Consider the following 17,146-nt stretch of genomic DNA (forward strand, 5'->3'; position numbering starts at 1 on the left):
GGAACATTACTAGTGTTCTGCCAGAAAAAGCTGTATTTGTAGACGAGGAAAATGCATGAGCCACTAGAAATGAGAACTTTTGCATTCCTAGACAAGATTTCCCACACCAAAATTTAGACTTATTTTGGCACACATAAAGTTACTCATAAATAATTCTTCCTGAAAGTTGCTTGCACACGTACCAACTGCACTCATGCAGTTTAGATAATCATTCTAGTAAAACAGAGTCATGAACAAAATAGTGTAAAAAACAGAGTAAGAATTTTGCTTAGATTAAGCTTGTGCAAAAAAATGCAACCAAAGCTAAGTTTCTTTACGATTCCCTATTAGAATCAGCCATGTATGCCTCCTCCTGAGTTACTGCAGAGGCTGGTTTTTAAGATCCTGGGAGAACACTAACTGAAGGTAATCTGGAGACAAACTGTGGATCAAACAGCAGTCATGCTATGTGATTGCTAAAACACTGCCATTAGTATTTTTAAAGTGAAAATACCACATACAGAATGACCAAATCGCGCATTTACACAATCAGTTTGGAACAGATTATGGCTAGGGGAAATTTAGGTTTGAGTTACATTCAGGTGACTTGTTCCAAACTCAGGACAGGCAAGCCCTCTTCACCAAGCTCGCACAATCTTTGAAGATAGTACCTCTGTCTCTTGTTTTCTTTTCCATGGAGCGAAGAGTCTAGTAGTTTGATCAGAACCAACACTGATGATAAACTCTCCTTCTGGATCCCACTTTACATCCTCTACGCTGTTAAAATGTCCTGAAATCACAACTTGTGGAGTCCATTCTTTCTATTAAAAAAGTCACCAAAGAAGCAAGGATTTTCAATTGACTGATTGGCATATTCTAACCAAAATAAAAGTATCAACATCTTTATTAAGAAGGCAGAAAAAAAGACACGAGTACAGCGAATCATTAGAACTCTGAACAGCTAAAGATTCTGATTTATTGTTCCAATGTAAAAGAAACTTGTGTTATTGCTTCAGCTGCCACTTCTGAACAAAGCACAACCACAAAAGAGCTCAGTCTGTTCTACTGACTTATGGTTCCCACAGGGAAGCAACAGGTTTTAGAGCCCGGGAGATTGCAACTTCCCTTCTGTGCAGGAGTGAGACTCCTACAAAATAATATATCCAGAGAAGGACTATTTCAATCATCAATTTTCTATTGTACTGTTACACTTTTCTATTAGCAATAGAACTTATCTCAAGTGACACATGATTCTTTTAAGTACTACTACTATTAAAAAAACAACATACCTTATTAACTGTAGCCTGTTTCCAAAGGTGTAGTGCTCCATGAAAAGCATGAGCAACAATCATTGAACCATCTGGACTAAACTGGCAGTCAAAAAATCCAAGGGTATTGCCACCCACTTCACCGACCCGCACCTGAATAAATGATCAGAAGTGAATTACCCATGAAAATGGCCTTTCATTCATATAAACTCACTCTAATCTCATGAGATGAAAATTTAGCTATAGGCAAGAGTTCACGTTACGCACAAAAATACCTTTAAAGAATATTTTGATTGCAAAGTTAAACCCTAAAATATCAGGTGAATTAAAGCTGCATGACACTTTAATGGACCCTCCCTTCCTAAATATCTTGGGATAGGATCTTGCTCAATCCCCCACAGGAAAATAAACACTACACTAGATGAGACAAGAACCTAACCTTTCTACGTTTCAGTCCAGTCTGTTGGATGCGACAGTTTCTTGTCATCTGTTGCCTTGCTATTGCTCTGTTGCACAAAATGGAGAAACGGTCCAAAGGAACAATGGTTCCCAATTACCTTTTTTTTTTTTTCTTAATTTCCAATATTTACTACCATATTTCCACTTCCCTGTTTCTCTTTCAAGTAACATTGTTTGCCAGTGTACATACAACATTAAAAGATTACATAACATTACATATAACAGTATAACATTAAAAGATTATTTAAGTTACATTTTCAAGTTTTATTCAAGAGACAAGACTACAATTCCTTTCAAGCTGAACTCTTAACAGTTCCCCCATTATTATACAGCTGTTTTTAAGATCACAATGGAATGAGTCCATACCTCATTCTAAATGGCAGGGTGGACTAGAATATCCATTTTGTTAGCAATCATTCAAAAAAAATACCGCTCATATAGAAGTGATTTTGATATGCCATGCTAGAGGCAGAATTCTAGTCTCACCTCTGACCAAGGGAATGATTTTGTGAAGACTTCTTGTTCATCGTATCAAAATGAAAAAGAAAATGGGTTGTTCCCCTTGTGTCCTTCCTCCCTGCATGCTTCCAGCTTAGGTTTCCCTCCCTCAATGCAAAAAGGATTGTTGCAGTTAAAATGTCTGATCTGAACTGCAAGCTGCATGTTTGAGGTCTAACCAATGCAAATGGAACGTAAAAAGATTAACAATTTGCAATAAGCTTTACTGCGCAACCCATTTTTAGAAGCTTGTAAATTTAGCCACCACTAAGTGTTATAACTAGGGACAACAAATGGCATCTCACCCTATTATGAAGTAATTTCTACATCAAGTAGAAAGGCACAAGAACTTTTCAATGGAACAGGGGAAAAATTAAATGCACTACTGTAATTCTCTTTTTTTCACCCAAGAGAGGATTATAACTTTCTTTGCGCCAGGAAAGATCATGAACAATGACTGGCATAACCCAATACAAACAATTTCAGCCGAACTATTGCAATTTGGAAGAGAAGGTCAACTGAAAACAAAGACATCTAGGAAAGCACTAGATAAATCTGGTTGTACTACTTGTTTATTTAGGATGATCCACATCAGATCAGCATTCAAAATACCACAGTGAAACGTAAGCATCCAGCTTAAATGGAAGAAAAACCAAATTACAGCCCATGAACAAGTTACTGTGAGTAAAACTAGGCTTGTGAATTGCGTGTCAGCTGCTCTGTAGTAACTGCTTGGCTGCACATTTCCACAAGGATTTGCTACAAATAATTCAGAAGGGTTTCTTCCCCTTCTTACGAGGAGTACACAGTGCATGTTCCTATGCAGCATGTGGCTTGCTATACTACAAATGACAGTTGAGCACAATCTCCCCTTAGAAACTCCCCAATATGGTAATAAGCAAAGAAGCAATAAAAAACTTATTGCATCACATCATTTTGGAAAAATACAGTTTTACTCACAACACAGCATCAGATGAGTATTTTTGCAATAAAATGCTTTTGCCTTTCTCTCTCAGCATTTTATAGAGTTTTTGTTCCCTACAGGACACACACGATGCTAGAAACACAAACTGAATACAGCATATATTGTGAAAAAGACTGACACTTGCCTGTTCTAGCCAGACTCCAGTTTCCTTATCAGGTTCCCAGATGATCACAGTTTTGTCCATTGACGCAGACAATATCCTCATTGGTTGTTGCATGCTGCCATCTACAGTACAAGGAAAATTATCACCCTACAACCTATGAGAATACTTTCTAAAAGAATCAGAGACATGCAATGCAGTACTTAAATGCCAGACTTACCAGGCTCTACATTCTTGCCAGGCATTCATTATGAGCTATTGTATTTTTCAGCCATAATCTCCCAAAGGAAATGTAAAACACGTACATGAGAATAACCATATCCTACTGTTTATTCACTCCAAATCAATACTGAAACAAATGTAATTTGGAGGGAAAACTAGAGCTTCACAGAGAGACAGTGTAGCAGTTCTCATTTCTATTCCTCAAATAAGTTTTTACTGAGAGATTTACACTTTAAAACAAAATAATCTCTATGCCAGTATTCAGTGGTTGTTTTTTTCCAAATTAAGGGTTAGATTCACTACAGACTTCAATAGACTCTAGGACCTTGTAATACATACAGTAGTAAGGACTGCTCCCTAAAATGCGGCGAAACACTCCAGAAAAACGCCCAACACAGCCAGAATGGGGAAGAGGAAACTGGTTGATCACCCAGTTGCAAAACCCATAAGAGAACCACTGAGGAACCTTTCTTGAGAATAGAGACATCGGTGGGCATCTCATGAGGTGGTATCTTATGTCAGCACCAGACCTCTTACCTTCTGCATTGAGAATATGTCTCTCAGATCAGTCTGCCTCTACTGAAGAAGAAAATCTATTTTGGGGAACCCAAGATTGGGCACACCACAGAAAACAAGAAGCTGCACATATGCAGAAGCATAATTCCAGAACACCTGGAAAACTTCATGGTCTAACAGGACAGTTTTTCAGACTGCAGTGCAAGACTTACATGTCTATATTGTGCCTAAACCTTGCTTTAACAGGCAAAATCTTTTATTGGTGTCTGAAAAAGAAATAAATTTAAATAACAGATAACTAAGCCAATATTTCTAAAGGAAGTCCTGTGTCTTTCACTACGGGTATCTTAACATTCTAATTGCACTCTACTGTTCAAACGTTGTATATACACTGGCAAAGCTGTGCTTTGTACTGATGAAGTCACCTGCCATCGGCAACTCTAAAACATCTCAGAAAAAAGGCACCTGTGCCAATACAATTACAAAACGGCATTCTGATTGTGCAAGCATGTCGAGTCAAGAATCTCCCTCCCTTATACGCCAGGCAGACACACACCAGCAAATCAGTACTGCAAACAAGGCTGTCAGAATTTAAAGATTTATAAAGAAAGATAAAGACTAGGGCAAAATGCAAAATTAAACTGTAAATAACATTTTTTTTATGACAGTCTGCATTAACGTCTTAAAGCTACATGCTAGAGAAAACTGATACTCAAGGGATCCCTGGCGTGTTATATTAATGGACAGAAGACTAAAGATTAATCTTCTGAATGATGCTATTTGTTACTTGCTACTCCAAGAAAAAGAAAGGAGTGCTCTTGAGTTAATGCTTACCTTCTGAAGAACAAACATTTCAAATACATGTATCAAGGTAAACTATTAGAGCTATTAATTCACACTGATTAAACTAATTTGTACTCCATAAACAACAAATCAATTACGATAAAGCCAGCGCAGCTCAGTTATTTTATTTCATTAATTAAAGAAAACACGAGTAAAAGACAATATCCATTTACTAATAAAACATTATTTGCAGGATTTTAAGATTTTCATACTCCACAGTGACAAGTGAACACGCAAACACAATTCAAAGACATGTGACTGTATTGTATGTACACAAAGCAACTGCTAAGTGCTTATTATCTTTTTACCTTTGGAAAATGAAGGTTGCCAGTGAACTGCATACACCCAGTTTTCATGACCAGCCAACACCGACTCCAAAGTAACTGCATATGTTGTATCAGTATCTAGCACAAATCAGAGAAAAGCACATTTCTTTCTAAAAGCCAAGAAAGACCAGGTCATTTCTGATATCTTCAGTGAAAAAAATCAACAGCTTTCATCATCTACCAATATCTCAATAGCCTATTGACATTGAACAGCTCCTTGAAAACCTACTTCCACAAGCTCTGAGTACCAGACTGACTGTAAGAGGTTAGCCTATTGCCTCAGAGTGGTATTACAGAATTCGTGGAGAACTCTCAAGCAATTTTGAAATAAACGCTCTGACACTGGCTCTACCCATACTCTTAAGCATATTTACATCTCCAAGCAACTGTAAGTACAAGCTTTAACATACTCCAAGCAATGAGTCAGGATTTGTAGCAAGTAGCATGAGCACTTTTTACATATAACATCATACAAACTCCATTATATTACCTAAGTTGCCTAATAATTTACCTCACAATGTTGGCATTGTGAGCCTCTGATGTTACAGTGCTCAAACAGTATGTTAAATAAAGTAAGCCTACATATACTTACCTGTTCTCTCCAATACTTTTCTAAGGTTTAAGTAATAGTAGCACCTTTTAATGCATTGAATTTGAAAGAAAATTAAAAGTATGTTATTAAACTGGAGGAGAACTGCACAACAGCTTACCTCGCACAAATATTTCTCCTATGTATGTACTGCATTTGGAATGGGTGTAACAATGCATGTTGATATTAAGCTCTCACTGCTTTACCATTTTTTGTAACACATCATTAACTTTACATAGTCACTGCTTTAAAACAATAACTACACTTTTCTAAGAGCTGAATAAAAATAAGGTAGTCAAACTGGTCTCAGATTCTTTTAATACAAGAAATAAACCAAATTAAATGGTAATCACCTTGTTAGCTCCCCCGAAAACACAAACAGTTTTTGCGCAAAAAGTTGTGCAAAAGAATTCTACAACTGCTACCTACCCTTGACAGTAAAAACATTCTCTTTCAGTCTTACGGTATCATCTTCAGTTTCTGGAATTTGCTTTGATTTTGTACACACTTTCCAAATTCTTATCAAACAATCCTGAGCACAGCTTGCTAAGAAAAGGTCTTCACCTATTTGGTTTAAAAAAAAAAAAATATAATAATTAGAGCCATGTTCTCATTGCTTTTTCATTGCAACCACTGCCATCACTAACCTACCATCTTTCCAAACACACACTACAGCATTATCTTGCACTAATATTATTAAAATTAAAGTGCACTAGTTATTAGTTTCAATATACACTAATATTATTAATTTTTCGTATTGCATACAGTATCACAAACTGCTGTTTTATCTCAACACCAACTCACTCTCCCATTTCAAACTCTCTACTAGTTTGTAACACACTGACTATGGACATACCCCTGCTTATAAGACATGGAAGACATGGTAAATGCTGTAGATACACCTCCCTACTACTTATGGCCTTCGCTCTCAAAATTCTGACAGCCTCAGTACTCTTCAAGAACGCCTTTCCTCCTTTTCTTCCTTCAGAATTGCAGCGTTCTCTAACTCCTTCTATTTTATTTTTGCCATTGCAACAACTATTTAATTGGTTAGCATATGAATAGGTTCTCCTCTCAACCTCCTATTCATAAAAAAAAAGAAAAAAAAAAAAAAGAGAGGGGTGGGAACAAGAAAAGTGCTATTTCCTCCTACCTTCCCCCCTTTGAAAAAGCAGCCAGCTCTTCCTCACACAGATACAGATATTTGCGAATTGAAATGGACAAGTTCCTAAAACTCCTAGTTGTTTGCATTTAGGTACCAGTCAGGTAAACATACCTGAAGCAAGCAAGACAAAATGAGGCACATGAGTGTTCTCTATCAATCCTACTGTAGCTATAATTTTGATAACTGAAATATAACTGTAGTATAGGCTCAACAATTCTTGTGTTTTAAGAGGTCACAAAGTTCTATCTTGATCTTTAATATTTGTACCAACATTTTAAAAAAAGAAAAAAAATCACAACCACAAGAGCTTAGGCACTACTGGGCATCAAAGCCATCTGTTGGAGGGGTAAAACAGTAGTACTGCCGTTAACCCAGTATCCCTCTTTATTCATCCATCACACTGACCACAGGTGGCCCATTCGATGCCTCTTATCCAGTCTTCATGGCCGGGGAGTATTAACGTTTTCTGAAACTGAATAGAAATTCTTGTTACATCATAGAAATGCACTTAATTACCACATACATATCAGCAATTAGCTTTGGATTTTCAAATCTTTCATATTTACAGCTTCTATTATTTGAAACCAGAAAAATAAGCTGCTCCTAAGGATTGTAATTTACTGATAGACTCTAAATAGGCCTTCTTGGTTTTGCCACCATTGGGTAAACACGTCCCATTATGGGACTTCCCATATATGAGCAGGAAAGCATGAGAATTTAAGGTGCTCACCTTCAAGAGGCTACAGTCTCTCTATGATACAGATGAAAAATCTTTGAAGTTTATCAGGCTTATAGTAGTACACAATTAAAGAGGAAGTGATCAGTGACCTGCTACACCGCTTGGATGTGCACAAGTCTATGGGACCAGATGGGTTACATCCAAGAGTGCTGAAAGAGCTGGCAGACGTGCTCGCCAAACCACTTTCCATTATCTACCTGAAGTTATGGATAACTGGGGAGGTCCCAATGGACTGGAGGGTAGCAAATGTAGCACCCATCTACAAAAAAAAGGCAGAAAGGAGGATCCAGGAAACTATAGGCCTGTCAGTCTGACCTCGGTACCAGGGAAGGTCATGGAGCAGATCATCTTGAGTGCCATTACAACTCATATAATGGACAAGCAGGGGATCAGGCCTAGTCAGCATGGGTTTATGAAAGGCAGGTCCTGCCTGACGAACCTGATCTCCTTCTATGACAAGATGACCCAATTATTGGATGAGGGAAAGGCTGTGGATGTTGTCTACCTAGACTTTCAAAAAGCATTTGACACTGTCCCCCATTCTCATGGAAATTCTTATGGAAAAAATGGCTGCTCATGGCCTGGATGAGCATGCGATCTGCTGGATCAGGCACTGGCTGGATGGACGGTCCCAAAGAGTGGTGGTCAATGGAGATAAATCCAGCTGGAGGCCGGTCACAAGTGGTGTCCCTCAGGGCTCAGTGTTGGGACCATTTCTGTTTAACATCTTTATTGATGACCTTGATAAGGACATAGAGTGTATCATCAGTAAGTTTGCAGATGACACCAAGTTAAGCGGGAGTGTTGATCTGCATGAGGATAGGGAGGCTCTACAGAGACACTTGGATAGATTGGACTGATGCGTCAATGCTAATGGAATGTGCTTCAACAAGGCCAAGTGCCGGGTCCCGCGCTTGGGCCACAACAACCCCATGCATCGCTACAGGCCTGGGGAAGTGTGGCTGGAGAGCTGCCTGGCAGAAAAGGGCCTGGGGGTTCTAACTGACAAGCGGCTGAACACGAGCCAGCAGCGTGCCCAGGTGGCCAAGAAAGCCAATGCCATCCTGGCTTGTATTAGAAATGGTGTGACCAGCAGAAGTAGGGAGATGATTGTCCCCCTGTACTCAGCACTGGTAAGGCCACACCTTGAGTGTTGTGTCCAGTTCTGAGCACCTCAATACGAGAGAGATATCGAGGTGCTGGAGCAAGTGCAGAGGAGGGCAACAAAGCTGGTGAAGGGCCTGGAGAATAAATCTTATGAGGAGCGATTGAAGGAGCTGGGACTGTTTAGTTTGAGGAAGAGGAGGCTGAGGGGAGACCTCATCACGCTCTACAACTACTTGAAAGGACATTGTAGAGAGGTTGGTGCTGGTCTCTTCTCACAGGTAATTAGTGATAGAACAAGAGGGAATGGCTTCAAGCTGCAGCAGGGTAGGTTTAGGCTGGACATTAGGAAAAAATTCTTCACAGAAAGAGTGGTCAGACACTGGAATAGGCTGCCCAGGGAGGTGGTGGAGTCACCACCCCTGAATGTGTTTAAGACTCATTTAGATGTGGTGTTAAGGGATATGGTGTAAGGGAGAACTTGGTAGAGTGAGTTGATGGTTGGACTCGATGATCCCAAGGGTCTTTTCCAACCTAAATGATTCTATGATTCTATTCTATTCTACACAAAGAACAACATGATGCTAGTATGACATGGTAAATAATTTCTACTACATATGTGAAGTGGATGATGTGGAAAATGACTACAGGCAAAATCAAGTGTAAAAAGAAGAGTAGATGTTTTGAAATTATTTAAATAATTAATTAGTAATATTATAATATTAATAAGAATTACTTATGGGGCTAGAAATAGTCCCTACATTTCTTAAGTTTGTTGACTAAGTTTCTAAGGAAGGTATACATCAAGAACTGTATCTGCTGATATAAAACTCTACATGAACACAGGCTCAAGAACACAGGAATGCAAACACAGTCCAGATTCCCTTTTAAGAACTTTCATTAGTAGTATATTTTCATTCATAACATATATAATATTACCATTTTATTTTGATTAAATTAAGGTACAAGTGTTTACTGCTTATTTAGCATTTAAAACATTTCTATTTTTCTTTGCCCAGAAAAAGCCTTGTTTCCATGACATTTTTTGATCCCGAGTTGACTTAAAATGTTTGAAATAACCACTGCAGTTAAAACGTTACTGTAGTTTATCATGAGTAACTACCACATTATTTCTGACATCGTATTCTGCTAAATCCCTTACCTAGGCCTACTAAGAGTTAAGATTAGATGATAGCCTCTGTTATCAGCACAAGTCTGCAACTTTCCCTATCCATTAAAGAATGAACGGAAGAACGAACAAAAGAACAAGCCTTTCTGATTGTGTTGCTGCTCTTTCTCAAAATCTCTGTCTTCGGCTTCAGAGGAGATGGTGAGCAACAGTAACTCACCCAAAGGAAAAATGTGTAGGAGTATGAAAAATGAGCACAAGAAGAAACACACTCAGAAATCAGTGCCTCTCTCTTTGGTCAAACGTTCCTGATATTCTCCAAAATCACCTTCCCATCAAACAACATTACTCAGCTTCTTGTTCTGCATTTGCAGTCTTAATGTTATAGAACGATCTGTATAAGAGATACGTTACCAGAATAGCTTAACAGAAATTTCCAAATCAGAAAGTTTTGGCTTAAGAACATGTTCTCACAGCCACCTAAGCCTCATTTGGCTAGTCGATTCTGCACTCACTGGCACTTCCGGATCATAGAATCATTTAGGTTGGAAGGGGCCTTTAAGATCATTGAGTCCAACTGGTAACCTAACACTGCGAAGTCCACAATAAAACCATATCCCTAAGCACTGTATCTACATGCCTTTTAAATACCTCCAGAGATGGTGACTCAACCACTTCTCTGAGCAGCCTGTTCCAACACTTGACAACCCTTTTGTTGATGAAACTTTTCCTAATATCCAATCTAATCCTCCCCTGGCACAACTTGAGGACACTTCCTCTTGTCCTATCACCTGTTACTTGGGAGAAGAGACTGACCCCCACCTCGCTACCACCTCCTTTCAGGTAGTTGGAGAGAGTGATAAGGTCTCCCCTCAGCCTCCTTTTCTCCAGGCTAAGGAACCCCAGTTCCCTCAGCTGCTCCTCGTAAGACTTGTTCTCCAGACCTCTCACCAGCTTTGTTGCCCTTCCCTGAACATGCTCTAGCACCTCAATGTCTTTCTTCTAGTGAGGGGCCCAAAACTAAACACAGTATTCAAGGTTCAGCCTCACTAGTGCACAGTACAGAGGTACAACCACTTCCCTAGTCCTGCTGGCCACACTCAGCCATCAGTTGACCAACACCCCCAGGTCCTTTTCTACTGGAAAGCTTCCCAGCCACTCTTCTGCAAGCCTGTAGTGCTGACATGGGGTTGTTGTGACTCAAGTGCAGGACCCAACACTTGGCCTTGTTGAACCTCATACCATTGGCTTTGGCCCATTGATCCAGCCTGTCCAGATCCCTCTGCAAAGCCTTCCTTCCCTCAAGCAGGTCGACACTCCCACCTAACTTGGTGTCATCTGCAAACTTACTTAGGGTGCACTTGATCCCCTCGTCCAGGTCGTTGATAAAGATATTAAACGGAACCAGACCCAATACTGAGTCCTGGGGAACACCACTTGTGACCAGCCACCAACTGGATTTAACTTTATTCACCACAACTCTTTGGGCCTGGCCCTCCAGTCAGTTTTTTACCCAGCAATGAGTCCACCCATCCAAGCCATGAGTTTGGAGAACCAGGAGAACGCTGTGGGGAAACTGTCACAGGCTTTACCAAAGTCTAGGTACACAATATGCACAGCCCTTCCTCATCCACCAACTGGGTCACCTTGTCATAGAAGATCAGGTTAGTCAAGCAGGATCTGCCTTTCATGAACCCATGCTGACTGGGCCTGGTTGTCCGGTTGTCCTTCATGTACCATGTGATGGCACTCAAGATGATCTGTTCCACAACCTTCCCTGGCACCGAGGTCAGACTGACAGGCCTGTAGTTCCCTGGACCCTCCTTTTGGTCCTTCTTGTAGATGGGCATCACATTTGCTAACCTCCAGTCAACTGGGACCTCCCCAGTTACCCAGGACTGCTGATAAATGATGGAAAGTGGTTTGGTGAGCACTCCCGCCAGCAGCTTCAGTACCTTTGGGTGGATCCCATCCAGCCCCATAGATTTGTGTGTGTCTAAGTGGTGTAGCAGGTGAAACTAACCATTTCACCTTGGGTTATAGGGGGCTTCATTCTGCTCCATATCCCTGTTTTCTGGCTCAGGGGGCTGGCTAGTTACTCAGAGAACAACTGGTATTACTATTAAAGACTGAGGCAAAGAAGGCATCAAGTACCTCAGCCCTTTCCTCATCCTTTGTCAATATGTTTCCCCCCACATCAAATAAAGGATGGAGATTCTCCTTAGCCCTCCTTTTGTTGCTAATGTATTTGTAGAAGCATTTTTTCTTGTCTTTTACAGCAGTAGCCAGATTAAAATCTATCTGGGCTTTGGCCCTTCTAATTTTCTCCCTGCATAACAATCACAACATCCTTGTAGTACTCCCGAGTGGCCTTCCCCTTCTTCTAAAGGTCATAAACTCCCTTTTCTTTTTTTCAACCTGAGCTCCAGTCAAAGCTCTCTGTTCAGCCAGGCCAGTCGCCTTCCCCACCGGCTCGTCTTTCATCACATGGGGACAGCCTGTTCCTGCACCTTTAAGACTTCCTTCCTGAAAAATGTCCAGCCTTCATGGACTTCTTTGCCCTACAGGACTGCCTCCCCAGGGACTCTGTCAACCAGGCTCCTAAACAGCCAAAGTCTGCCCTCTGGAATCCAAGGTAGCAGTTCTGCTGACGCCCCTCCTTACTTCTCCAAGAATAGAACACTCTTATCATTTTGTGGTCACTATGCCCAAGACAGCTTCCAACTGTCACATCACCCACGATCCTTCTCTGTTCACAAACAACAGATCCAGCAGGGCACCCTCCCTAGTTGGGCAATGATCAGATGCACATGGTCATTATTTTTAAATGATTCAGTCAAAGTTTTTATTATTGCCTAGGTTATATTTACAAGTATTTTGATCTGTTCTTCTCATTTTTCCGGATTTTGTTTCTACAGTCTCAAATTTCTCCTTCTCAGTTTCAGTTTTCCCCTTGGTCCTCACTGGATACATAAAAAGTTACAGTACCAACAGTTAAATCTAGCAAAAGCTCATGGTCTGACTCACTGACTTCACAAGTTTTCCCACGCCTCTCAACTAATCTCCAAACATTTCTGCACAGCAGCAATTTGGTCTCTTTTAGGCAAAGAATAAAGCTGTTCTGTAGGTAGCAGAGCTAATGAAGCCAGGTTGTCTGTGGACATGCCCAGCACACTCTGCCTACATTTTGGGTACATGTCCTTCAGGACCAAGCTGGTAATATTGTTTAGCAAATTTGGCAACAGAGGTCCAAGTCTTCTCAGTTTTTCCCCACTGGATGCTAGATGTGATATCCCTCCATTATCCAGCTGTTAATCTCATCGAATTAGGAGCCTGAATTATCTTTGTGTCTCTTACTCCACTTCTCAATTAGACAAAATTATTTGGGGGAAACAAAGTCAAACATGCACCGCTAAATCTTCTCACAGAAGCCATGTTTCATTTTAAAGCTCTATTTTGGTCCTCTGATTTACTTACTTCCCCTCCATAGGCCTGTAATACCTCAAGCAGGAAAGACAGATAATGGTTTCTGAAAGATTCTTCCCTGGGTACTTTTATAAATCAACACCCTCTTTCAAGAGCTCAGAAAAGCAAAGAGTTCATTTTCTCTCTACTGCTTAACACTATCAGGGGTCTACGGGTAGAGAATCTTAAAGGATTTGAAGCCTGACCACTCAATTTCAAAAAAACAAGCAGTTTTTATGAATAAATATATTTCAATTGTAAAATTAATGAGTTTACCAAAAGGCAGCCTGAATTGGCTAACTGAAGATGCCTCATCCTCCCTCAGAGTATAACAGCGCCCTCCAAGTTTCCTTAGAACATCCCATTATGAACTTACATTTTACCTTTGTGTTCATACAGTCCTTTTTAAGATGTTAACTAAAGGAAAAGGTTTCCAAGAGTCATAGTTGACAGGACAGAGCTATAGGCCCTTACCACTGAGGGAATGACACAGAAGTTTAGATTCTAATCACTCTTCTACACTAAGTTCTAGTAAAAAATGGCAGGACGACAGTAACACTTCCTGCAAATACCTTTAGAAGTGCTACAGAAGCCATAAAAAAAAAGGTGTCAGCAGATCTGAGAGAACATGACTAAAAAGGAAAAGCTCCCTTTAGCAGCTAGGAAGGAATTTATGTCAGAAGGCTCACAAGGATGTTTTCATTCTGTTAATAGCTGTAAGGCACTTTTACTCCACATAGAATTAAATTCAGGCTCTTCTCTTTGAGGTCTGTACAGCCTACTTAGTTAAAAGAGATGTTCTGTAAAGTTAAGACAGACACCAACCAGAAGTCCCACCTCATTTAAAAAATGAGACTGTGAATGCCAACTCTGCCAGGGCAACAGGTGAAAATACTTCCTAACATTGAAGGTATAAAAAATAGCACACGTAAAATATGAGAAAATTCCTCACCCCTTGTACGAATAAAGTTTCCAACCTCCAAAAAAAGACAGCAGCATAAACTTGCTTATGAAGCTGAAGATGGAACTAGTTTATTCCAGTTACCTTGCTTTATCCTCCACTGACTGACTGCATTTAAGAATGGCTAAGAATGTTGTTATACTCAAAAGTTTGGTCAACAAATGACAAAATAAGTTATGTATCTCTGAACATTTTTGGCAGTCAAACTGCATATTATTTGTCAATCTGAACCATACAAGAAAACAAGTTCCAGATTTTGAACAAGGAAAATCAACTACACAGCCCCTGAGATAAAAGTCTTTCTTTAGCACGCTGAGAATCATGAGTGGCATTCTGCCATTGCTAATTCCCAGAGAATGTCATTGAAGTGATTTAACTCATGAGCTACATAGGGGGAGAAAAAAAAAAAAAGCTAAGAAAGCAACCCTTCTTTCCTGCTTAGTGGTCAAGAAATTACTGAACGTAGCAGATAAAGGCTGAAGAATTTACTTTACTGATGACAAAAAAAAATAATCTTACTATTGTATGTGGCAGCATGAACAGGAAAATTATGTATAACGCAGCTTTTATCTCTCTCAAAAAGCAAAAAGGAGTATCTATTCTTTAACACCTAAGGGGACTGTCTCTGAACAAATCCGGAAGAATAAGTGGTTCCTAGATTCATCCGCTTCAGTGAGGGGTTCTGAATGGTAGGTTCATTGGTGCTTTCTGGGCACTGGTGTGGTTTAAGGTTTTTTGGTGTGGGTTTTTTTTGTTTGTTTTTCTTTTTTGTTTAAGGCAGTCACAGAGAGAAAGAAGTGACATTGACTTCTGTTTGGAGAACAGTCATTCAACACATGCTCTATAGTCTAACAAAACTTCTGAACAGATGCAAGAGAGGACAGAATCTCTTTCTAGTGCTCAAGAGGAACATTTATCTGTATGAAAAACTAAAGATTGCCAGCTTCTGAATAATATATGAAAAATGCTTGTGCTTTTAGAAGATCAGATGCTCCTTCAAATATTTCTTTTGACTTTCACAAGCATTCAGCACAAAGGGCACACTTAGCAACAAATATGCAGTTCCACAGATAGAAATTATATCGGTTTTATTATAAGAATTTATAGACTGAAAGTAACATCATTTCCATACGAACCATTCAATGCATGGATACTCAGTAAAGAATGACAGTTGTGGCTATTTTTTATCAGTGGGAACAGAAACACAGGCTATCTTCACACAGGAAAAAAATAAGAAAAGCTAACACTTTTATGCACTGAATCCAACTTCAACATTCTGGATGTGCATTTCATCATTACCTAGAAAAATGGATGAACTATTTGAAAAGGGGTAGTTGTATGTGACAGCTATCTAGACACAGACGGCAGTTATTGAAGAACCTCAAAAAAATCAGCAGCACATATGAAAAGAAAAGAAGCAGAAAAACTGAACAATGCTCTGAGCAAGAGAGAAAAAACTGTAATTACCTGACCATTCTGCTGTATAAACAAATTTATTTTGCAGTCATCACCACCGCAAGCCAGTATTGGTACTGAAAAGGGAAAAAAAGTCTCCATTACTCAAGTTACAAAATCTAATACTCTAAGATATGAAAAAATTATATAAAAATCAATATAGTATCAATAAATATATTAATACAAACAGACAGGCAAGCATGATACCACTTCTTAATGCTTTCTAAATTAGACACCTAATACTAAACTAGTATCTCAAGAACACAAAACTCCAAAGTTATTTTGGCATGTAAATAATATCTAGAAATACTTAAGATACTAAACAGTAGTTTCCTTCAAGCTCACATATCTGTAGGAAGATAAGTATTAGAGATTTTTAATTAATTATATTTGTTTTATTCATCTCAACAAACATTTGCTCTAAACACAAAAGCAACAACAGCAAAATGACTCCGAACTAATACAGTTCGATGTCCTAAGTCAACTGAAATGACTATACAGATGGAGTTAGCATAATTGCTACACAGCAAATAAAAAGACAGACCAAAAAAGGAAGACAGACCACCACTCACTGGTGGTCATACACAAGGATATGAAAGCAATTAACATTATTATACACCTACTCAAGTTTTGAAGTAGTTTACTTCTACCCGCTATCTAGAAAGCATGCAAAAAACCATAAGTATTGAATCAAACTAGATTATGTCTAAGGGAAAAACAAGTGAAGTTAGGCAGTGTTTTAATTCATCTTTCCCACAGAAGACGATGGGGAAAAATAGTTAACCCTTACTCCAGTCTTCTTGAATCATAAGGGTGAAGTAGTAGTGCTAGGGACTAAATAGTAAAAGAAAAGGAATTAGAAAATCATGAAGAAATAAGTTATCAGGGCTCAACATTCACATTTCTCAAGTCTGGGTAGAAAACGAAATACTAAATTTCACTAAAATCAACTACTTCATCAAAAAACCAACCTAAATGCCATCCCCTTATAAAGATAATTTTATCTTTACTATGAATAGACCAAAAATCTATTTGAATAATCATCATAAGTTTATGCTCTATGCTAATTTCCTCTTTTTGCCTGTACCAAACCTGTGGCTAGTTATCTGCTGTTCCACTCACACTTCTAAGTCACATTTCACATTCATACACTCCATCACTTGCTTCTCCTCTCCAACCTCTAAGTCACACTTCACCTCCATCTCCCCCTTGCTTTATAAGGGGGCCAAAAAAGATTGCTTTGGACTGGAGGTAATGAGCTGTTTTGAAAGTCAACCTGGTCTTCTTCAGAAACTGGGCAAAAGTGAGGTTTTCTTCCACAAAATATAATGCAATGCATGTTC

At 39.3% G+C, this 17,146-nt stretch overlaps 1 protein-coding gene across 1 annotated transcript in view; it reads right to left on the bottom strand.

The window, feature by feature from the left end:
- The window catches only part of ELP2 (elongator acetyltransferase complex subunit 2), a 41,566-nt gene that overhangs the window by 17,045 nt on the left and 7,375 nt on the right, over window positions 1-17,146 (bottom strand). The window contains exons 6-12 of the mRNA XM_074576423.1: window positions 15,816-15,880; window positions 7,356-7,422; window positions 6,215-6,349; window positions 5,179-5,274; window positions 3,314-3,414; window positions 1,269-1,400; window positions 651-800 (exon numbers count right to left, since the gene is read on the bottom strand). Coding sequence (XP_074432524.1) covers window positions 651-800; window positions 1,269-1,400; window positions 3,314-3,414; window positions 5,179-5,274; window positions 6,215-6,349; window positions 7,356-7,422; window positions 15,816-15,880 — 746 coding nt within the window. The remainder of the gene's footprint in view (window positions 1-650; window positions 801-1,268; window positions 1,401-3,313; window positions 3,415-5,178; window positions 5,275-6,214; window positions 6,350-7,355; window positions 7,423-15,815; window positions 15,881-17,146) is intronic.

The sequence above is a fragment of the Larus michahellis genome, chromosome 2 (genome assembly GCF_964199755.1).
Source record: "Larus michahellis chromosome 2, bLarMic1.1, whole genome shotgun sequence".
Classification (NCBI taxonomy): Eukaryota; Metazoa; Chordata; class Aves; order Charadriiformes; family Laridae; genus Larus; species Larus michahellis.